This window comes from Neopelma chrysocephalum, unplaced genomic scaffold (assembly GCF_003984885.1).
Source record: "Neopelma chrysocephalum unplaced genomic scaffold, ASM398488v2 Primary Assembly neopelma1_336b, whole genome shotgun sequence".
In the NCBI taxonomy this organism is placed as follows: Eukaryota; Metazoa; Chordata; class Aves; order Passeriformes; family Pipridae; genus Neopelma; species Neopelma chrysocephalum.
This window is the reverse complement of record NW_020898000.1, coordinates 452388-475542: the sequence shown is the minus strand read 5'-3', so window position 1 is coordinate 475542 and position 23155 is coordinate 452388. Positions and strand designations below refer to the sequence as shown.

The following is a 23155-nucleotide window of genomic DNA, read 5'->3' as shown; positions in this document are numbered from 1 at the left end:
GCAGAAACTTTAATTTACTGCTCAAAAAAGGCTACTATGGATCATATGGTTTACAAAAAGAATGTGAGATAAAATGTGAATATATTAAAAGGAAAATTATCTAAACAGATCCAGCAATTACAGAAAATGCAGAGATTTCAGCAGTTTAGAAAACAAACAGCTGTAAATCAACCAAGTCCAGGTAGGCTGGATCTACCAGATAAACCTCAATGAGGAAATGACGGGTTCAGTTGCATGGAGAAATAACAGAAACATTTAATCAGGGACTAAGCAAAAGGGCTTTTAGAAAATGATGAGAAAAATTCAGGCATCAATCTGGGAACTAATGTTTTCAGTAAAACCATTTTTGTTAACTTTGCAGATGAATCAGTCAGTGACAAAGGCTTTTTACAGGAGGAATAGGAGCACCTCCACAAGGACCCCTGTCATGGAAGTACCAAGGAATTCACTAGTACAAAGTGTCAGGTGCTGAGTCTGGACTGGTGGGACTGGTAATGAGAGTGCCTGTTGGGAGCTCCTATAAACTACAAGTGACCGAAGAGAAAAAGCCCCAAATTTATCATGGAATGGCTGTGAACCAGAAATACAATACAGCCATTAAGGGGACAAATGTGATCCTTTCAATTTAATGGATCATATTCTGTTCACAGAAGAGAGGGAACTCTCAACACTGAAATCCCCGGTGCCTCAGCCATGAGCCACTAGCTGGAATATCCCATTGTTTCTGGTCACCCCCATCCAAGGAAAATTAATTCAAACAAATAAATACAGATAGGATGGCCAGGAACAGAGAACTTTGCTTTTGAGAGGAGACTAACATTTAATTTTGTCTAAGAAATGAAGGGTTTAAGTCTCTATAAAGTCAACTGAACTGAGGACAGACACACAGCATTACAAATACACTGGCACAGACATTACAGGAAGCTCTAAAACTGCCTCCCAGAAGTCAGGGCCAAATCCCAAGTATTCCTAGAATGGACCTGTGCTGCCAGTCTGGGAAATCACACCTCATAAACCCATGAGGGAGTGAACTCCCTGACTCAGCCCCACATCCCTCTTCCGGCCAAATCCCACAGTAACATTCCCTGCTTTCTGGAGAGGAATGCTGCAGGAAGAGATTCCTTCAAGAAGTCCTTCCAACAGAGGGCCTGTAAACCCATCAACCAAATCATGGAATTGTTAAGGCTGGAAAAGGCCTTTCAGACTACCCAGTCCAACCAGCACCACCTCCATGGTCACCATTAACCCACGGCCCCAAGGCCTCATCCACACGTTTCCTGAACACTTCCACCTCTGCCTGGGTGGAAGGTGGAGCACCTGGAAAGCCAGCTGTGATGATCATTCTGCAGTTTTCTTCTCTGGAAATCCCCCCTAAGCTTTCCAAGTGTTGTTCTTTAAACAAGCCCTCCCACTTACACTCTGCTACAGGGAGAGACGCAAAACATTCCTATTATTTTTTTCCCATAAACACATTGCACTGTTTGAGGTTTTCATCTTTAAATTTAATTAAAGAAAAATGTCTCAAAGTGATGAAGCATGTCTGACTTCCAGCTTCTTTCAATGGCACAAGCCAGTGCAGTAAATTGTAGAAAGCAAGCTCAGTTAGAATTTTCTTTTCATTTAAAATAAAAAACAGAGAGAAAACTCTCCAGATGTGAGGTCCTGTTAAAAAAGTGGCTGTTCACTTGTAAACAGAATCAAAGTGTTAAGAACACAGTTTCATACAGCTTAAACAAAACCACTTTTCTGAAGCAGTACAAGTATGTTACAACACTGTAAGAACACCAAAAGCAGAAAACAAAAGAATGGCAGAAGAATCACAAAACATTATTTACTAAAGTGATAAATAATTTACGTTGAATGTTAATAGTTTGACATTTTATTGCTCCAATGGTAACATGTTGACAAGGAAATGTAGTAAACTCTCGTAGTGGGACAATAATAAACATCTATTTATGGTTTTGCATACGGAGTTTTGTACCTAAGCAAGGAAAGCAGAGGAACTTTTTTTTGGATTTATCAAAACCACACCAGATTTAGCAAAAATTTTTTTTCTGTTGTTAAAGCCACCCATTTACAACTGAATCCAGACTTGTCTGTGCATGCCTTGGACACTTCTTATGATCCTCCTGTGGTAAAACACTTTCCCAGGCATAGGCGGGGGATCAGCAGTAAGAGCTCTGATGCTCTGCCAGTGTTCTTTACTCCTCCAATACTCCTTAGATACAAAACTCACTGGATACAAACCCAAATATTTCCTGGATAAAAACTAGAAAGGAAAGTTAGTGTCAACATGTTGATATGAAAAATTAAACACTGATTTGGTAGACAGTAGCTGCTTTTAAAAGTCTGCTGCAAACTCCCCCTCCTGAGGTACCAGTTCCCTTCTCTCCTCACTCTGCTGTTGGAACCAGCCAAGGCACTTTCTGTACCACTTCCACTCACTTTGCTGACATGAATCTCTGTTATGTTGCTACAGATTCTTTCTCCAGCTGACAAACATCCTCCCTAAGCAGGTTTACCAATTCATGCTGACGGCTTTATTGTCAAAAATGACATTTTCACAATTACCTGAGGATGTTTTTATGTTAAAGCAAAGGAGAGCCCAGGCAAAGCAGAACCTGTGTAGAGAGCTCACAGCAGCACTTAGAGCTGCCCTCACCTTTCCATGAGCTTGGATCTTTCAGATGCAAATATAGTAACTGCTGCTGGCTTTGCATTTTAATGCAAATTTATCTACTTATTAAACATGGAGCTTAATGGAAATGGCAGTTTTGGCTCTCCTCCTTTACTAGTTGCTTTATGGCCACATAGTTAAATGTCTATTAAAATACAAAAGAAGAGGCCCATTCATGGTTTGGAGACTGTACAATTAATAATTAAGGACAAAGTAAAATGTACAGAATTTACATAGTTAAAATGTAAACTTTAATGTGCTGAAGTGCTCCAGGCCAGGTTGGATGGAGCTCTGAGCAACCTGGAAGGTGTCCCTGCCCATGGCAGGGGGTGGGACTGGAGGAGCTTTAGGGTCCCTTCCAACCCAAACTATTCTGGGATTCCATAGAAAGTGCCTGTTCTCAAATGGAAAAGTACAGTTACAGAAAGAAGAAAATAAGAACTTGCTGGGATTTCTTGAGTTTCTTGCAAAAACCCAAAAATCATTGACAAAGTTCTGGCATAACAATAAGAAACTTCCATTATTCTGTCAGTTAAGCCAAGCTCCCTTCATTTTCTCCAGAAACTCAGGGAAATCCAGAGAACTGCGTGTACTATTTCAGTTTTGGTTTACCCTGTGTTTTTCTGCCATTATTTTCTCTGCTTCCAGTTAACACTCATCCCAAAAAAATAAAAATAAATTGGAGACAACACTTTGCTTGGTTCTGTGATGGAAACACAATTTGCAAGGTGTAGCTGACATTAGACTTGAACCACACAAGAGGTTTTTATTGGTGTTACAAATGCAATTACACACTCAGCTGTCACCAACCCACCAGTCAAACGAAGCTCCTGCATGAAGTGTGCAGAGCCCAGACTCTGACCCTCCTCAGCTCTGCAGGAGGAACAGCACAAACTTTGCACAAAACTGGCCTTCTGTAAACACTGTGGACAAGAAATCTGACCTACTACACGTATTAGAATGCAATGGTCCTACAAATACTGTGTTTTAATACCATACTGCAAACTGAAAGGATGCAAATACATTCAGAGGAAATCCCAAGTCACCCTGAAACTAAAAACCAACTTGGGATGATGTTGCAGAAAGTCAAGTTGCTGCAAAGAAATGCCTGGACACTGATGATCATATTCAGCCCAACCTGCAGATACTCAGCCGTCTGCTGGTTTAAATTATTTGTAGTTAGGAAAGGGAGAAAATTTGCACCAATTTTCATTTGCTTTCTATTATCAAGTGGTCTTGCTTAGGTCAGTCATTACAGGAAGTTCTTCTACAATTACTTCCCTTCCTGAGATCAGGCAAATGGGGAAGTATCCAAAATAATACTGAATTCCACAAGGCATTTCCAGTGGCTTTCCAGACACTGCCTGACTGCCAAAATATACGCAGGAGCCCTTTCAACTGCTCCACTTCCTCCCTCAGCATGTTTGGAAATGCCACTGATTTAGATAAAATTCATTTCCACTGAAAAGGATGTCATGTCACTTAACTGTTAAAATGCTGAAGTACAATCACAATACAGTAACAAAGGTGTTACTTCAGCTTTGATTTGGCTCTTCCAAATTTTTCTCCTTAGTAATGAAGATCTCCAATTATGAGACCTTTTTTTCCCCTTACTTCAAAACAAAACTTGACATCCAAATATTCCTAACTCAAAAAGAGACTTTAGGGTATTTTTTGTTAAGAGCAGCTGCCACCTATCCCACAAATGCAGCTTTCTCAGAGGTGAACACATTTCAGCTTCCTATTTCAGGTGCTGCAAACACCACCTGAAATGCTTTTTTAAAATAAAAAGATAGACAGAAATGCTCTGCATTTTTCATCCATTTACTAAACAAAGTGCAACTGAGCCCTACACATCTGAGAGTACGTACAAACTCCTTATGGCTTTCCCATAAAACCACGTGTGGGTGGGTCTGTACAATCCAAGGGACACGAGCAAATGAACTGTGGGACTGTTGGCAAGAGAGTAAGAGCTATAATACATTCTGTAAACCTTGGCATACCACACTTTACATTATGCAAAGAGTCAATATTTACAAATCCAGAGTGGGTAAACTAATGTCTGATGATTTTGCAAAGTGCAGGACAAACCTAGTGCTGTTGATTGCAAGTCCTATGCAAGCAGGTTGTACTAAATCATCACTACGAGACAATTACCTGGACATTCCTACTGAGGGGTTCTAGGATTGAGACATTTAGGATGGAATAGAGGATGACACAGCCTTAGGATGCACGTTTTGAGGACAGCAAATAATTGAGAAATTAATAAGGCAGCATGCTCAGAACAAGCTGAAGCAGCACTGATGTCAGATCCCTAGTGGCAACTCTATCAGTTATCATGTTAAAAATTCAGAGTGCAACATAGAAGCCTCGTTTAACATAAAAAATGTGCAAATTGTTCTCTTCTTAACAAAAGAAAGTAACAGCGAGGAAGATATTCTACTGAAGAACATTTTAAGTCACAGCAAAGTAGACCATCTTCTTTCCAAAATCATCTACAAGGCACTAAGGGTAGAAAATGACAGGTAACATAAAAGACCAATGTTGTTCCTCAGTCAGGTCGAAATATGGGATATTTTGGTAAGAACTCTATTAATATTACCTGTTGAAGAAGGGGAAAAAGACAAGAACAGAACACAGTAACCAAGGAGTTCAAACCTTCAGCACAATTTCCATGCAGCATTTGCTAGTTCATAAGACTAAACATATCTGAGATAGTCAGTAAGGAGGGAATGTTCCCCAGGGGAGCAAAGCAGAGATATTCCAGTCATTTGGAAATAGAGGGATTCTAGATGCCTGAATTTTTTGGGGGGACTATCTTTTCCCTTAAAGTCTACACAATCTCCACAGCTATGTGTTAAAGTGGAAGGAGGAGTAGCAGGATCACAGAAATAGTTTGAATTCTGCTTTCCTGAAAGGCCTGTCTCCTTTAAAACTTTGTGAAATTTAGAGCTGGCAAAGAAATGAAAAGAAAAAAGGAAAAGATCCATTAAAAAAAAACCAAAACAAAACTACAAAAATGCAATATTTCTGCACAAATTATTTGAATCAAAGTAATTATGAATACCACTAGAAAAGGGGGATATGTGTTAAAAAACTAGGGACTGGTGCTGGGGTGGGAATCACACCAAGGCATGAAGTGCCAGTGGGTCTACTCCATTCCAAAGTATAGAGCAAAACAAGTGTGTCTGCCCTGCAAACACAGAACTGTCATGAAGGACAAACACGTCTGTGGTGCCAATGCCTGAGCCCCAATATGTGCCCTGGCTGCTGTTGTTAAAAGGGGCCTTTCTGGGTGTGTGTCAAACCCAACTCCACGTTTGTCTGAGAGATTTTTTTTGCACAGGTTAAGTCTGGCAAGTTAAGGATTTTCTCTATGAAATCACAGTTATAGGGAATAGCAAATTAGGAACAGAAGTTATACTTACATACTCCATCATATTGCTAGTTTCACATTTCCTTTTACTCAGCTTCCAGTGCAAACCAAGCTAAGAAAATAATTAACAAGGGATTAACATACCACATAACACAGCCTTGTTTGGGTGAGTAATGCCACAAGCACTAGCAATACTGAATTATTAACAACTAGAACACTTTAGGATCAGTACAAAGTATTATAAGAACAATATTATTCTAATATTATTATAAGAATTATAAGATGTAAAATTCCTTCATGCCAATATTCTTAAAGCTGAAAAAAAACAAGCACTCTGACTTTTCTTACCTTATGATATAGTCTGTTATTTTCCCATTCTAATAACTTCTGAATTGATCTTCTAGTCTAAAAAGTAGAGTCAAAACTGTATTATAAATGGTTCAGTAGCCATTCAGAAGAATCTCACTATGACATTTCTGGCTAAGATTAATTTATAAGAAGTTAGTTTTAGATAAGTAGAACCAAGCGAAATTATCAATGGAAGTCCTACCACTTAGACTCCCCACTCCTACTTTTTTCAAAAAAGGAAACACCCATGAGTTTTTTGTTAATTTAGGACTGCAAATCCCCCAGAATTCACAGAGATAGGAAGAGACCCTTTGAATTTAGTATTTTTACCTATCACAGGCAAGCCAACAAAACCAAATCTCCTACATTCCCTTGGCCAAATCCTGCACTCACTACAGGTGTTCTCCTGACAACACATCATTTCCATATGTGCAATTTCTACTGACCCACACACCATTTACACACACGTAATTCCCAGATTTTTCTCCTGTAATTGTGATCTGAATCCTGAAAAACTCTCCCCACCACAGAACTCCAGCTCACAACAAACCCTGCTTGTATTTTCAACTCTTGGCTACCAAAGTGGGACCTTCCTGTTCTGCTCTTTCCATAGCTGTGGGAGAGGAGCTGATTTTTGGAGTTTCAGTGATTTTTAAGGTCACAAGAAGACCAGTGTGGTGACCCTGCATGGTATGCACAGAATTCCATCAGCAATTCCTTTGCTAAAGGTAATAATGGAGGTGAGCTGCAGCATCTCACTGAAAAAACATACAAAGCTATCTCAGGCAAATACTCCAGGGTGGGGAATCCACACAAAGCTACCCTTGGAATTTAGGAGGTGTTGTTTCCTGTGCCAGCTGTCCCAGTCTCACATTGCAGCCCTTGGATCTCTGCTCCCTTTGTTGCTGGGGGAATGTTCTTCCCAGCAGTTTGCAGGACTGGCCCAGTGCTGCTCCCCAGCAGTGTGGTGGCTATTGCAGAGCACTGCCCAAAGGGATATGCCATCCATGGAACACCAGGCTCAGCAGGACAGCTGGGGGCTGCTCTTTCCCAGCCTGGGGATGGGCCTGTGCAGGGCTGAGGGTTGGACTCCATGATCCTTGGGGGTCCCTTCCAGCTCAGCACATTCAGTGGGTCTGTGAGTGATTTGTCTCTTCATCACTTGGGTTTTCTTCCCTGTTTCTCCTTCACTTACTAAACTTTATCTAAAGACCTACATTTTTCTTATTCTTCCTCTTGTGATTCTTTCCCCCATCCTGCTCTGGGGGGCAGGGGTGTGTAAGGGAGGGACTGGGGGGAGCTCAGGTGCTCTCTGGGTTCAACCCAGAACAAAAAAAATTAAGAACCATCTTGTTGGTGCTGAAATACAATCAGACATCTCCCCCACACACCCCTCACAGAAGCCCCATAGTTTTCCCTGCTTGTGTATCTTGTATATATTCTGTAGCCTTGAGAATGACATTAACACTACAACACCTCATGGGCATTTATTTTGATTTTCACTAGCACAAGAATGTCAAATATGGCTTTAAAACAGCAAATACTCCATTTGCCTATCTCAGGTCCATTCCTCTGCAATAACTACGTTTATAAAGGCAGTTAAAATGAGCTAAAACAAGTCCTGTGACTTTGTAGTGATACAGCTTCAGCAATGAGCAGTCAACAAGTTAACATATTGTGCCTTTAATGCATTTTATTTCATTCTTTTTACCAAAACCTCAGTGCCAGTCAATGCAGCTTTTTCTTGAGCAAGCTGGAAAATTTGGCAAAACACTTGTAGTCTGAAAGCAAGGCCCATTCCTTGTTTTTGCTTTTGGTTTGTTTTATTAAAGATTGGAAGCTCTGAAAAGCCAGAAGGATTACTTTTTAACAGATTTTTACTTAAGATCTTTTCCTATAATTAAATTAAAAAGTGTAAGAGGTTTTTTCCCAGTGCACCTAAATAATATTTGCATTTGAGGATAATAAGATTTTATGGTTACAAGTCTCACAAACTACATAACTGCAAAGAATATCATCACAATATACCCACTTACATACCTCCTAAACATTTACTGCTGTGAGAAATCGATCTAAATGTAAACCACAGAGGTAATTAAAATCATATTTACTTGGTATTACAAAAGTGCTTTTCAAAATTATTACTTTGGACCTGATTACAGGAGTGGTCAATTCTCTGTTGTGGGGCAAGTCTTTAAACTTCCCAAATAGAAAAGAAATTTGTGCTTGTTCTTACTAGAAACAGCACAGTAAAATAGGCCAGATGAAGCACAGCTCTGAAATGTTATGGTATCTGTTGCATACAAAATAATTACTTTTAATTTAAAAAAATATTCGGGGGAGGGGTGTGAAGAGGAGAAGTGATTTTCAGTCCAGTTCTGGCAGTCTTGGAAGGTCAGTGTCCAGTTCTGCACTGATTTAACTCAATTCTTAAACCTTTGGAGATCCTGGAAATGCAGGTTATCATATACTCCATCCTGTTCTGTGAACTGAGGTGGAAGCAGCTATCCCTAAAACTATTAATTCAACTAGTAATTTGGTGTCACTTACTTCATTAATATTTTTCCTGCTTTCTGAGGAATGGAAAGCAGAATAACCTTCTGAATGCGAGCGAGGCCAAAGAAAGGTCTTGAAATTGGGATGACATTATTAAAAGTTATTTTATACTGTTATTAGTAATACTAATACTTGCAAAATCAATGGAATAAGAAGGTGAAGCAGGCACTCACTCTTTTGTTAAGACAGACTACGGGCCAGAGGCTGCAGCCCAGGGTGCAGCAGCAGCACAGGCAGCCGCAGAGCAGCCACTTCACGTTGATGGGCAGGTTCTTCCTCAGACAGGCATTCACTCTGCTGATGCTGGTCTTGAACTCCTCAGGGGCCACCTGCAACACAAGGGCTGGGCCTCAGGGGACAGTGGCTTGAACCAGTAACTGCCTCTACAGCTTACAATGGAACTGGAACAGAAGCCCACGACACAACTGGACCCACCTCCTAAAGCACCGGTCACCAGGGAGCAGGAGGAGTCACTTCCCTGTGCAGGCCTTGCACAAACCTCATTAAAAAGCTAAACATGGCTTAGATAAACAGCCTCATCTGAGTTTATTGCACCATTGATAAATCAATTGGCCTGATAACACAGCGGCCCCCAAAGAAAATTAGAATTGGGACCCAATACATGCACTGGCTACACTGACCAAACCCAGGGAACAATGACAGAGATCTGCTTCCCAAGGGAATGTGGGGCAGCTTTGTGGGAAAAGGACGTATCACAAAAACAGATAATATTATCCAAATTCATTTCATACCAGTGCAAGTCTACACTGTGCCTGGGTAAGGTGGACCTCTGCCCACAGATAAATTCCTGAAGCAGTCCATACTGACTTGAAGCCACAACTTCCCTTGTGGCTGCTTCCTAAAATAGGGAAGCCTGGAAAGATATATACTGGATTATATTCAAGGCAGAGCACTGCATCTTGTACAGGGATGTGGATAAAGCTTAGCTGTTGAAAAACAACTGCTTTAAAATAAGACCTATTCAGCAGAGCTTAGTCAAAATAGTATTTTCTATAAATTGCCACTGCAGAGTCACAGTGGAAACCCCCATTTTCTATCAGAAATAAGCTCATTTCTCCAATAGCAGCATGTTTCTTACCTATTTACATATCCCAAATCCCTCATCTCTCTACAGGATCTAAATAACTTGTATCTGGCAAGCCAAGTATGGATTTGAGGCACTGACTCCAAGATGACACCTTTAACTGTAACACAGTCCAGGAGGAGAACACACAAAGCAGAATAATCAGCTCCAACTTCAACAGACTTGACCAGGCAGGCACAGCTCAGAAAAATACCAAAAAAAGAAATCAAAAAAATCTTCCCTAACTACTTGCAAAGTTGATGAAAAAAACCCCTGGAATGAGTCTGTACACAAATCTGTGCAACTACACAAGCCCCCAGCCCAACTCTGTCCATCTGGGTCTGCAACACCACCACAAGTGTTAATTTAGTGACAAAGATTCCTTTGACCAGGAGCAAAGCCCTGGGGCAGGAAATGGAGAGGACCTGCTGCTGCCTCCTCCTATTCACCAGAGCTAAATTTGTTAAAGCATTGCAGGAAAGGCAGCAAATAAATCCAGCATCTGTTTCCTGGCCATTGAGGTGGCCAGGCAGCAGAGTCAGGGGGCAGCTGGGCTTGCACACAAGCCAGGCCCAAGTTAGTAACACAAGGACATGATTTAACATTGGGATTATTTTATAAATACAAAGTATTTATTCTGCACTAACACAGGCTGCCTCCCTCCCATATTACATAGACTGGCTTGGTTTACACACACAAATGGAGCAACTAAAAACATTTCATTATCTATTTTACAACAGACAGTTTAGGGGGGGAAAAAAAGAAAATGGCAATAAAAGCCCAGACATCCTTCCTACTTATTTTCAATGAAAAAAAATCCCATTGTAATGTGGAAAACTGGCCTGGACTTGCATGTCTCTGAAACAAGGTTTTACAGCCCCCTTGGCCAATGTCAGCTGTTGCATTTGGGATATCACCAGACACACATGAGCAAAAACATTTCATCTTCGATGCAGGAGAATGTTTTGAAGGAAAGAACAACTGGGCTGTTGCTTGCAGTGACCTGTCCACCTGCTGCAGGCAGAGGTGCCTCAAAGTAAATGGAGATTCCTATGTTAATTAACATTCCCCACTCCTAAGGAAGTTTCCACGTGCCTCATATTTAGGTATCTTTTGGAATTTTACATGTATCATTCTATCTGTTTATTTGAAAGATAAAAAAAAAAAAAGCAGGTTTTTTTCTTGACCCATTAATACTTTTGCAATGGAACCCCCTGAGAAAAGAGAATGTCTCCTTTTCCCTTAGACACAAAGTTTGCTGGACCTTGACAACACCACTCCCCAACCCCAAATCCAGCTGGACAAACCTACCAAAGGCCATGGAATCTGATTTAGTTTAACAAGAATAACCCTTATCATCAGTGATGACATCCAACATGAAAAGAACTCAAACAGATTCTTAGATTACAGCTGGCAGAAAAGTGTGGGTCCTGACAAGAGAACACAGGGTTGGTGAGTTCCCTATTCCTGGGACCATTTCTAGGGAGTCACTGTCCACAGTCTGATTCTACTTTGTAAGAACAATGTTGAAGTTCTCTCCTTCCTGTAGAACAAATGGCTACACTAGAAACCAACTAAGGAACAGAACATTTCCATTTCAGGAATGTTGGTCTGATGGTTACCTTAATACAGTGTTATGAAAGCACAGCTACGACCTGCTAACTCACCAAATACTTTCATTTAAAGAGAAACCTCTTGGCTACAACAGAAGATGTAATTACTTGAGATGGTTTTGGCTAACCCAGACTACTGGATTATTTCTCCCTTTAGGAAATGAAATCACAATAAATATTTCTGTCACTTAGTGACACATCTTCATCTGAAACTAAAGGAACTGGTGACGAAGATGTTGTGATAAACAGAAGTAAGAAACAGTTTGCTGCTGTCAGTTTACAGCTCAGTAACAGTTAAGCTTCGTTACACAGTGATAAGGAACAAAATACCTGTAAATAAAAGAACTGCTCTAATTTAACAATAAAATGGTATCCAAATGAAAGTCACCAAAGAATTTTGTTGATTTTCTGGCATAACTTTAAATCTCACCTTTCCTCCAGGTACAGCTGTTGAAAGGTGGGTATGAAACAACTAATGCATTTCAAACAGAGAATTAACAGCACCTCCTCCACAAAGAAAGCTCCCTAAGAAAGAGCAGTTTTGAGTAATTCTGGAATCTCTTGGAGGGTTGTTTCTGGCTCCTGAAAAGACTGAGATAAGCACAAGGCTCCTGGCTGTGCAGTGCACCTTGTGAATGGACAGCAGCTCCTTTCAGGCCTTCAAGGGAGGGGAAAAAACAAAAAACATAAAAGGAAAGGAGGGGGTGTCATAATATTTTACAACAGGATGCAGAGGATCCACAAACACAGGAAGAGAGCAAGGAAAGCCCAGCAGGCCTGATCTTCCTCCTTCAATACCCAGGATCACAAGCCCTATCAATCACAGGCTGCAGGCGATCACAATCCCCAGCCCACCCTTTATGGCTCCCATTGCACAGCCCTCTCTGGGCAGGACCCTTTTTGTTTGAGAGCAGAGCAGGAAACTCCACTTTCTCCCTTAAGGTTCACTGCCCCCATCGTTTTCTGGTCACCTGGAGCAGTGTGTGCTATTGTGCTACATATAATGAAGAGTATTTTGTTAAAAGCTATTAAGTGCTTGTTTTAAAAGAATTAATAATCCTGTAAAACTGCAGCACACAGAATTTAAATGTAACCAGAATTTAAATTTAGGCCAATGTCCAATTATGTTATTAATAATAATGTAATTATATAATATTACATTATTACAAGTTAAATACTGCCTTTCTATTAAGTGTAGTTAAATTTTTTCCTAAAACATTCCCTTGAAAAGAACACAGGCTGAAAGCCTGGCTCAGGATTTCTGAACAAGCTGAGCTTGTATCTCATCCTGCAAGATGAATATTAAGTAAATGTGGCTGAATTAGCCAGGCCAAATTTCTGACCTACCTGGGCTCTTCCTTTATTATTTTATTGTCTGGGCTTTCTCCTCCAATGTACACATTCACCTCCCCCCAGGAAAGCAGGAACCATCTCAATTAAACACTGCAGATGTAGTTACAGGCACTGCAGCTCCAGGCTGACTTACAACAGCTCTCCAGGCTCCCAAAAAACTGGGAGACTGGGAGGGAGGGGAGGTGGGTGAAGAGGGAGAGGTATTTCAGATTTCAAAAAAAGAAAATTAGCAGAAGGTTTCCTACCATCATTATGTGGATGGGCAAACTGAGGGGCAGGAAGCTGAACAAACTACTGACACAACTCAGTGGGGCATAAATCCCAAAACTTTGGGCTTCTGGGACAAAGGTGCAGCTGGATGGTTTTCTCTATTTAGGATTTTTATTGTGTATTGGATGGATTGTCATCCTCTGTTTAAAAACCTGCCTCTGTTACATCTGTATTTATTAAAAAGGAAAGCAATACCATAGAAAAATCCATCAAACCCATGTAAGGGCTTCATCTCTTACACTCCATTAGCAGAAGGGATATATTATTAATATCAATTCACAGTGGACAGCAAAGCCATTAAACTTAATGTTGCCCAGACATTCTGAATAAACTATGCCATTGCCTTCCAGCAGCTGAGTACTAATGCAAGTTCACAGTAAACACCTTAATCACAATTTGTTAATATAAACAGTCACGCTGCTATTCATAATGTTAGATTTCATAAAAAGGTAAAATCCAACATTTTAAGAACAGAAGATCTTAAAGTGGTGTCTCCGTTGACTACAATGCTGATAATTGTGAATTATTTAGCAGGGTATTGGAAGAAAACCTTCTTACTGGAAAAAAGACTGTATTTTCATTTTCATAGAGATTAAAATGATTGACTGTCTCAACCAGAGGAAGCAGCAGATTATTTATTTCTTGCAATTCATGAAAAGTATTAAAAACCAGAAGACCCGCAACTGTGGTTTTTAATGTCTTCCATGGCACTGTGTGGCAGGCAGGAAGAAAAATGGGTTTACTATCTTGTTTCATTGGTGTTGTCCCCTGACAAAAGGGAATTCATTTCCTTTCAAGGTCTTCTTGCTCAGAAAGCCCTTCAAATCCCCCAGATAACAGGATATCGAGACTCTCAGCAGGAGCACATCCCCACACACAGCAAACCCCTGGGCACATCACTGGGACACCACAGAGCAAATGCCGAGCACAGCAACTTCCTCTCTCTGCTAACTTAAGTCCAAGCAGTCAACTGAACTTGAAATTAAGCTTTTGTTCACTGTCTACTTAACAAGAGGAGGACAATCAAGTGGAAAATGTGACAGGCTGGTATTAAGAAGTGTAGGCTTGGAGGGTTGGGTTTGGTTTTTAATACACACAAATATTTTAGAGAGAAAGAGATGAAATTATAGAATCAAATTAATTTTTAACATTTCTTGCTAGGGATTTTCTATGGGCTTATTTATAACAAACTACAACTTGAGTATAAGAACATGAAATTTTTCTTTCCCAAAAACATTCTGTGGCTTTCCAGTGACCAGAAGGAGCTTCCCAGGAAAGAACAAGCCTTAGACATGCGAGGGGGTGAAACACAAACAGTGTGTGGTACCACCAGCCCTCACATGAGACACTGTGCCATCAGGAAGACTTTTCCTGTCAGGTTTAGTGAGATTCTGAAACAAGGCCACAATTCCCAGGCTGACTTTTAGCAGCCAAAAACTCCTGCTTTTCAGTGGTGCTGCTGGCACAATGCTGGACAATTCCAACACAAGGATTTTATTCATCATACTCTGAGGGGAAAATGAAGGAGAAAACCCCCAGCCTGATTTGGCAGGAGCAGGAGACACCATCCAGCTGTGTTTCAGTGCACTGCTGGAGTGACTCAACCTCTGCAAGGGGCTGCAGAGGTGGTGTAGCTGTTTAGGATGGCATTAGAAAAAGTAGGAAGAGCCAAACTTTTTCCTTACAAATTCTGGAAAAGATATACAAAGGGGATATAAAATGAAACAAAGCACTAGAGAGTGAAAGAGCAGGAAGAAAAAAAATCCAAGAGAAAAAAGAATTAAAAATTTCAAAGTCTAAAAAAATACAAAAATGAAAACAATTTAAAACCGTAACTAAGATTTTTGTGAAGATTTAATTAATAGTTACAAATTATTGTTTCTCAAACCTGCATTTAGTTAGGTGACAGGACTCCCGAGAAACCAGGAGACTTGTCACTATTAATTTTCAGAACTAAACCATCTCTGAAAATAAACTAAAAACCTACTTAACTTGTAGATTTAACACTGCGTTTTGTTCTGTAAAGCTTCAGACCAAACTGATTCTCCTCCAGAGATCTGTCTGAACACACACTCAGGGCTTGTCAGACCCTCAAAAGAGAGGTGTAGTATCTGAACTCAGTAAATGCACACAGGAGGGAGCACAAATTCCAGGTGTTTACAAAGCAAGGTGAAGTGAGTCCTGCTTTCCTGGCTGTTGCCTGCATGGAAACAGTGGGTTTTTTGCTGTGTTTAAAATGTCAATAATGATGGCAATTCCTGCAAAGCTTTGTTTTCTTGTTTCAAAGTGCACTGGAGGGACTGGTCAGCAACCAGCTGGTTCACACAGGGCAGAGTTAACAACCTTTAGTGGGTTCATGAGCATGTATCTAACACAGAAACCACTGGATGCACTGGATCTTCCCATGGAAAAGAACAGTTTAATCTCACACTTACCTTCCCTGTCAGAACAGAAGGAAATTCTGTATCAAACTTGTTGCTCAAGCCAAACCTTGAAAACAAAAGAGACAAACAAAATATATTCCACCTAACTTATTTTGTTTCCCTTAATCAAAAAATGTAATAAGATTTTTTACTTTAGAAAAAAAGAAAAACTCTTCCTTTCTTTTGCCTTTACATTTACATTATTTCATGAGCTTTCCAACTCAGTTCATATAAGGTCTTGTGTATCCTTTATAAGGTCATTTCTAAGACAGAGAAATACAGCTTGCTGCCTTATTTAATAACTCCCCCAAAAAAATGCAAAAATTCTGTTACAAGTGGATGGGAGGAAGTTTCAATCTTTGCTATCTTTACAAAAAACCCTCCAGCTGTTAAATTCCAGTTTTACTGTGTTCAATAATTCTTTGACTCATGCAATTGTTTCACATGCAACAGATGAAGCTTGTTATAAGGAACCCATTCATCATCATCATCATCTTAGAAATTTATAAGCATCTGGGTTTAAAAAACTGCTTTGGGCTGAGTTAAAATGTCTCATGCAAAACATGTAAGAGCCTCCACAAAGAACAGTTTTATAGCTGTGAACTTCAAGCAAATTAAGTCTCAGGTATGACTGTGGTTGCTCTTCATTGGAGTGTTCTGGGTTTTGAACAAGAGGGTTTCATTATAACCAGGGAAAGCTACAGGCAGCTGGGCTGTGCTTGGAAATCTGTTCCCATCAGCTCCAGAACTCCTGAACCTTCACAATTCAGTGATTTAACAGAATCCAGCAGCAGCTGGCCCTCAGTACCTGGATGTTCAAACAGAGCTTCATGTTACATTTGGCAAGTTAAATATCTTGGATATCAGGTCCACCATCAGCTCCTGAGGATTTGTCTCGAACAAATGGAAAGAAGAGCTCCCCAAAAGAAGAGCACGAATTCATTTGGTATTGCTGTATTTGTTGTAGGAACAAACCTGGAAAGTACTTGCTTTGGTTTGGGTTGGAAGGACCTCAAAGCTCAGCTGGTTCCAACCCCCTGCCCCGGGCAGGGACACCTTCCATGAGACATCAGCCCCCACCATTACATCACACACACAGTCCTGGGCACCCTGCAGCAGTTCAGGCACCCAAAACTGACTCTGAAACTTGTTTACAAGGATCAAAACAAGTCAAACCAACCTTACAGAAGAGAGGGGCACAACAGAAGAACTTGTGCTGGCTTTAGAAATCCAGCAAGCTCATTGAAATGTTTGGCAACATTGGTGAAGGCCAAGCCAGTTCTGCAATGAATAATTTAAGTCAGAGCCTTTACTCTTGTCAAGAGCATCGTATTGGAACACTGGTTGTGTAAAACATGACAAAAAATCCACCAAAACAGTAAAAATAATAAGATTTTAGGCAAGCACAAAGGTTACTACTATAGCACATTTCCATTCTCAGTGAATGTAATCTGCCAAGTCAGCCTCCACATTTTGTAGCTTTTCTTTTTAAGCTGAAGTCTTCTAAGTTTTGTAATATATATTCAGTTTTAAGGAAGCTTGAAAAGCAATGGAATAATCCTTTCAGTCTTAAAAATAGCCAGAAAAGACTAACAATAGGAAACATGCACACAAGGCTGTTTTGAGGAGCACAGACTTCTCTGTGCATCAGCAAAGAAACCACCTGAAATGATGCCAAAGGAGTAGCAGTCAGACAACATAATAAAAGAGCTACTGGAAGGTCCAGGTAATACTCAGAATTATTTACTCTACCCATGTAACAGACCAATTCCACTAAACCATGCCAAAGGTCTACCTCTCCCAGAACACTGACTCTTACAGGGGCCAGGAGCAGAAGCCTAGGAGACAGCAAAAGAAAAAAACAATTAAAAAGCAAACATGTACCAGCAGTGCTCCAGAATCCTCCCCTGACCTTCAACAACTCTTAGTTCAAACACTTCCCAAGCCACAGGTAGTGTCTCTTATCTCATCGATCGTATATGCTCATTAAAATTCCCACTGCACCCCCAATTTCCATAAAGAACAAGATAAATTAGTGCTGATTTAGAATTCTGATTAAGAATGCAAGATCACAATATATTTTATTACGTTCAGTTTGAAGGTTGATGTCATGAAACACGTTTAAAACCCAAACCTTTTATCAGTTGCCAAAACATTCCCTTCAGTTGTAGCACATCCAAGGAACCTCAGTTACAGAAAGGCACCTCTCACACTGACACCTCCAAATGGCTAAAAGGATATAAAAGTTTTAACTACACTGAAAACAGGACTGTGCCACATTAAAATACTACATTTAGTCAGCACCACTGATGGCCTCTAGAACAGTTTCACTAAAGTGTCTCTAGGAGTTTCACAGACTCTCCTGTGATTATTTACCACAGCTTAGAAATATGAAACTCCTGTTAGGTAGGGCAGTGGGCTGGTGATTCAAGAACTAAATAAAATAAAAGATTTGAAGCAGGATGTTATACAGTTGTACAGCTTTGCAAGCAGCTCTGTAAAACCACTGAAGTGTTATTAGAATATTTAATGTAAAAAAAGTTAAGATTTAAAGTCTTGATCAAGAGATAATAAACTTCATTAGACTTCCTACAACAGACTAGTGATCTAGCATGATCAGGCCTAAAGAGCCTTCTAAAATTCAGTATATTTAAAAATCACTGTGTAAAATCAATTCCAGTACCTGTTCCTAAAGTCCTTGAAAGCATCAGTTGGTGGTGACTTATTTCTAGGCCAGTTCTCTGACTCCTCAGTGAGAGCTGCCCAAAGCGCAACATTTAGAAATTCAGATCAGTCACCCACATACTTGGGTTGCACTTTTCTCACTGCATGACAAGTATCTCTAAAAGCAAGGCACTGTTTCCTACAGGCTGGAACAGAACTAGGATGACCTCACTTTCCAGTTCTGTCCCTCCTTCCCTGATTTCATGTCTGGCATCAGACAAGTTCCATCACCTCATTTTCCCCCATCAGTGAAGTGGGGAGAACACAACTTCTCCAAAGGAGCTGTAATAAAACATATTCCTAAATCCCTCCAATTAAAGCCTGAAAGGAACACCCTGAATCACCAGTCGCAAACCCCGCCGGCAACAGGTACCACAATAGAAACTTCTATTAGTTCACAAAGCAGGACCTCAGGTTTCCTGTGCCCAGAAGATTTTGGGAAACACTCTCATATCTAGAAGGGACATATTTACAGGTGCTTTGTCTTCCTTTTTTTAAAATTTTTACTTAAATAGTACTTCTTTCTCCTTTCTCCCCTCCTGTATTTATAGATAGTAATCAGCCTCACTGGACTGCACAAGCTAAACCCATTTAGTGAAGCTCTCCAGCTTCTTTTTGTTCAGCTCCTTTCCCCACACCTAATCCAGGTTACACTGAACCTCCCTGGAACAGAGGAGCTCAGGTCCCACACACTGCTCTTTAGGAGGCATCGGCTCAGCTTTGTCCAGCATAAAGATGATATTCACCAAGAAATGAATAAATACTGAAATAAATATCCAGGTAAAGATGATATTCATCAAGAGCCCTGAGCTGAAATCCTCTTGAACAACTGGCATTTCTCTTCCTAATTTCGGACATTTTCCTGTGGGGCCAACAGAACTATCCAAGGGTGTCTTTACCCATGGATGATGTTTTGGGAAATGAAGTTTTTGATAAGTAGTGGCAGCCTGAGGTCATTGGCTCTTTGAAATATGCAGAAGATGGAGTAATATCAGATAACAGTCAAATGTCATTTCATCACAACTGGTTCTTCCCTCCCTTCCCCAGCTGATGACAACAAGCTTTTCATCAGCACCTGGACTGTGGGTCCCTGGGGCACTCCCACAGAAAACAGGATGGAACACCAAAAATTAACTTCCAGCCAAAACTAGGAGGTTTGCAGACTTCAGCAGGAATCACAAGCTGGATATTAAGGGCAATAATATGCTTAAAGGCTATTTCGTGACCTCATTGCCATCCATCCACATGGACTTAATGATATGGAAAAATCACATAGGATAAATAAAACCTTACAACCAAGTTACAGTTTGTTTACTACTCTGTTTCTGAAAGTTATTGTCTTTGCTTTGCTGAGCAGATGACTCAGTCTTCACTAAAAATGCCAGTGTTGAGATATTTGGATACACCAAGCAGAGTCCCACTGACCATGCCAGAAACAGCAAACAAGGGGTTTAGAACTCATCAAAATGGAATTTCAGAAGCAAAGGCATTTACTAGGACCTACTAATTTCTCTGTGCTAAAAATCAAAAGCTTTCTGAAAACAATAAATATGGCTGAGAGCTAATTTTTTCAAAGTAAGAATCTTGAACAAGATGAGAATAAATTTTGCCAACCACTTTCACATACCTTCTCTCTGTCTTTCTCTGAGTAAAATAAAACAAATACACTTTTCATGGTCACTCTTACCATGCACAGGGGTAGATGGGTTAGCAAAAGTCAGTGGAAAAAGTAAGATCCTGCTAAATACCCTGGGAAGCTTCTCAATTTATGTTTAGTACTGTTGGATACTGCAGAACAGCTCTGTCAGGGAGAGCAGCTCACTGACAAGGGCAGAAGAATAAAAACTCTCATGCAAGCAACTAACACAGAGTTTGAATCTCCCAACTTGGGAGTTTTATAAGAGAACTGTACATGAAAAGCTGAAGCAGAAAATGACCCTGGAATTTGAGAATTATCCCTTCCCTATACTCCAAAAGTATCCAAGAAAGCCAGTGTCAGCTGAAGAACAGGAAGTATCTGAAACAATGGGAAACAATGGCTTTATAAAGATAACTGGTTTTCTTTAATAGTGTCTGACTTGTCAGGACAGAAATTTTTATCAGCAGTTGTTCCAGAGAGGTTCAGAAAACAAACACAAGTTTTCCTGACTGACATATCCCACCTCAGTAACTGGAACAGGCTGATTTCAAAAGCATCTGTGTGATCAAAAACTGACAGAGTTCCAGCACTGATACATACTAACCACAAACTCTTTGGGAAGCAGAACAGTTGCCGTTCATAGAGAAGTTCAGATTATGTACTCCAGTGTCCAGAGCTTACTTGCATTTTATTGGTAACATCCACTAACTGGTTTTATTAGTTTAAGGGGATTTAAAAATACATCATGAGGTGATAAAAGCTGCCTTCTATCACACAGGTGGGGATACCTATTACAGGAGGAAAGCTGAGGAGGGGCGGGAGAAAGGGTAAATGAGTTGGAAGGGATTCAGCTCAGGTGGCTGCAAGGGTAACTCAGGATTTCCACTGACAAGTACTGCTTTCTTTTGATGGAGACAACCCTAGTTTTGGGAGATGCTCCTGCCCATCCCCAAGAGGTGCTGGAGCCAAGCAGGAACTTTAAGGAACATCAGTGGCACAGAAAAAGCAGCACAGAGGACAAAGCAAACAAGCGTGTAATGTTTTTGCCAGGTAACTCCTAAGATGGGTCCATGGCATTCTGACAACTTTGCTCGTGTTCCACATCTCCTTTAGTGAGGCCACCAGCTATCTGGGGTCAGGGCAGAGGGAAATCCCATCAACAAAGCAAATGCACTGTGATGCAGCAGAGCAAGCCCCTGCTGGCACCAGCTCCATGCAAACCTGATTCAGACTTACAGGACACAGTACCACATCCAACACAAGTTCCCTTGGGATGGGAGAGCCTTCCCCACCCATTGCTTTCACTGCAGAGTTAGATCACACTGCACCTATTTACAGAGAGAAACGTGCATTTTATGCAATCCAAAGGCAGAGCCAAAGCAACACAAGATGGGCCTCTGCAATACAGCACCTTCAGTACCTCCCTCCCTGCCATGAACATCAATGTAACAACCAACAGCTTGTTATGGATGTGCTTGGTTCTATTAAATCTTCTGCTTACAGGAGTAAGAACGTTAAAGATTCCTACGAGTAAACATCACATATGAGAAAACACAGCTTGCTCATCTTCTGTTCAATGCTGAAATGAGCAGCAAACATTCTGGCTCATGCTGTGTTCCCGTGACAAAAACACTCAGTCTGAACCCAGCTCACAACGAAGTTTGGAGCAGATGAAGCCCAGCCCAGCCCCGAGCCTGCTCTGCAGTGCAGTGAGGGGGTTCCGCTGGGGCACAGCGACATGGTCTGAACGGGCTGCCCGTCCTCGCATCGCCTGGACTTTGCTTTTTATCGAACAAATTGCTTGGGTAAAGCGGAGCCCCAGGGAGGGCTGATCCATCACCCACAGCCAATTCCCGCTGCTCATTCACGGCCCGGGGCTGCCTGGGGCTACGGGAGAACCGAGTCCCACGTTTCCACGCGTTAAGAGCACAATTCCGCTCACGGAGCGGGTGCCGGGGGCGCAGGGCAGCGCGGCCCTGCGCTGAGGGGCGGCCGGGACCGCCAGGGCCGGGCACGGAGCTGCCGCTGCCCTCACGCTCCCGGTGCTCCCGCCCCGCCACGCCGGCCCGCCACGCCGCCCGCGCTCCTTCCTTACACGGTGATGTGCCCGGCGCCCCGCACCGCCACGGGGTCGGGCGCGTCACGGGGCCGCGGCAGCTCCTGGCTGCGCACCACGGGCTCGGGCTCGTCCTGCTCCTCGTCCTCCTCCTCCAGCTCGTAGATCGTGTCGAAGTCCGCCATGTTGGGCAGCAGGACGCTCATCGCCGGCCCCCCCCCTCCCGCCGCGCCTGCGCACCGCGCGCCGGGGGCGGGGCCGCGCCCGGGACACGGCGGCGGGAGCGCGGCGCGCAGGCGGGCCGAGGGAGAAGTGGGCGGGGATGACACCGAGGGTGTTTGAGCGCGGTGTCTGTGTCCGTGTCCTCGACAGAGTCTGCTGGGAGGAAGTGCCCCCGCGGAGATGGCGGGGGCTGGCGAGTTGCGCCGATCTCGGTGACCGGAGGGCGGCTGCCTCCCGCGCCCCTTGAGTGCGCGCGCGCGCCTGTTCCTCCCCTCAGGAGCGCCGGGGGGGGTCACAAGCCGGCGCGAGGCTCTGCTGAGGGAGGTTGTGTTTGCCGGTTACAGCCAAGCCGGAATAACCTCACTGATTTTTGTTTTCAAACATTCCGTCTAAGCCTTCGATGTACAAGGAACTCGAATATCTGTACTATCGTCAGGATTTATAACTCCCCTCCACACTTCCCGCCGCACTCCCCTCGGGTGCGCGCACGCCCCTTCCCACCTCTCTGGAGCGCCGGAGTCGGCGCGAGGCGCTGCTGAGGGAGGTCACGTTCGCCGGTTGTAGTCAAGCTGGAATAACCGTGTTGAGTTGTGCTTTCAAAGATTCCGTCTTATCCTTCGGTGTACAAGGAACTCGAATATATACACTACCGTTAGGCTTTTTAACTTCCCCTCTCCCTTCCCCCCCTCAGGAGCGCTGGGGGTCACGAGCCGGCGCGAGGCGCTGCTGAGGGAAGTTATATTTGCTGGTTGTAGTGAAGCCGGAATAACCTTGTGGAATTTTAAACTTCTTTTCAGAAGTTCCCTCTAAGCCT

At 42.1% G+C, this 23155-nt stretch overlaps 1 protein-coding gene across 1 annotated transcript; it reads right to left on the bottom strand.

The window, feature by feature from the left end:
• Positions 1-1487: 1487 nt before the first annotated feature.
• LOC113978513 (cysteine-rich hydrophobic domain-containing protein 2-like) lies at positions 1488-22379 on the bottom strand. Its single transcript, XM_027705504.1, has 6 exons — positions 22159-22379; positions 15713-15767; positions 9131-9286; positions 6402-6458; positions 6106-6165; positions 1488-5279 (listed from the first exon to the last, which is right to left on the bottom strand). Exons 1-6 carry the CDS (start codon positions 22323-22325, stop codon positions 5229-5231), a joined length of 546 nt encoding a protein of 181 aa, XP_027561305.1. The 5' UTR covers positions 22326-22379; the 3' UTR covers positions 1488-5228.
• Between the last annotated feature and the right edge of the window lie 776 nt (positions 22380-23155).

Excerpts from the sequence above, each read along its gene's own strand:
- LOC113978513 (XM_027705504.1), bottom strand. The coding sequence starts at position 22,325 with ATGAGCGTCCTGCTGCCCAACATGGCGGACTTCGACACGATCTACGAG. Across the intron at positions 15,768-22,158 it reads GGCGCCGGGCACATCACCGT|GTTTGGCTTGAGCAACAAGT; the intron begins GTAAGGAAGGAG and ends TTTGTTTTCAAG. Across the intron at positions 5,280-6,105 it reads CTAGCAATATGATGGAGTAT|GTAATATTAATAGAGTTCTT; the intron begins GTAAGTATAACT and ends CTTCTTCAACAG.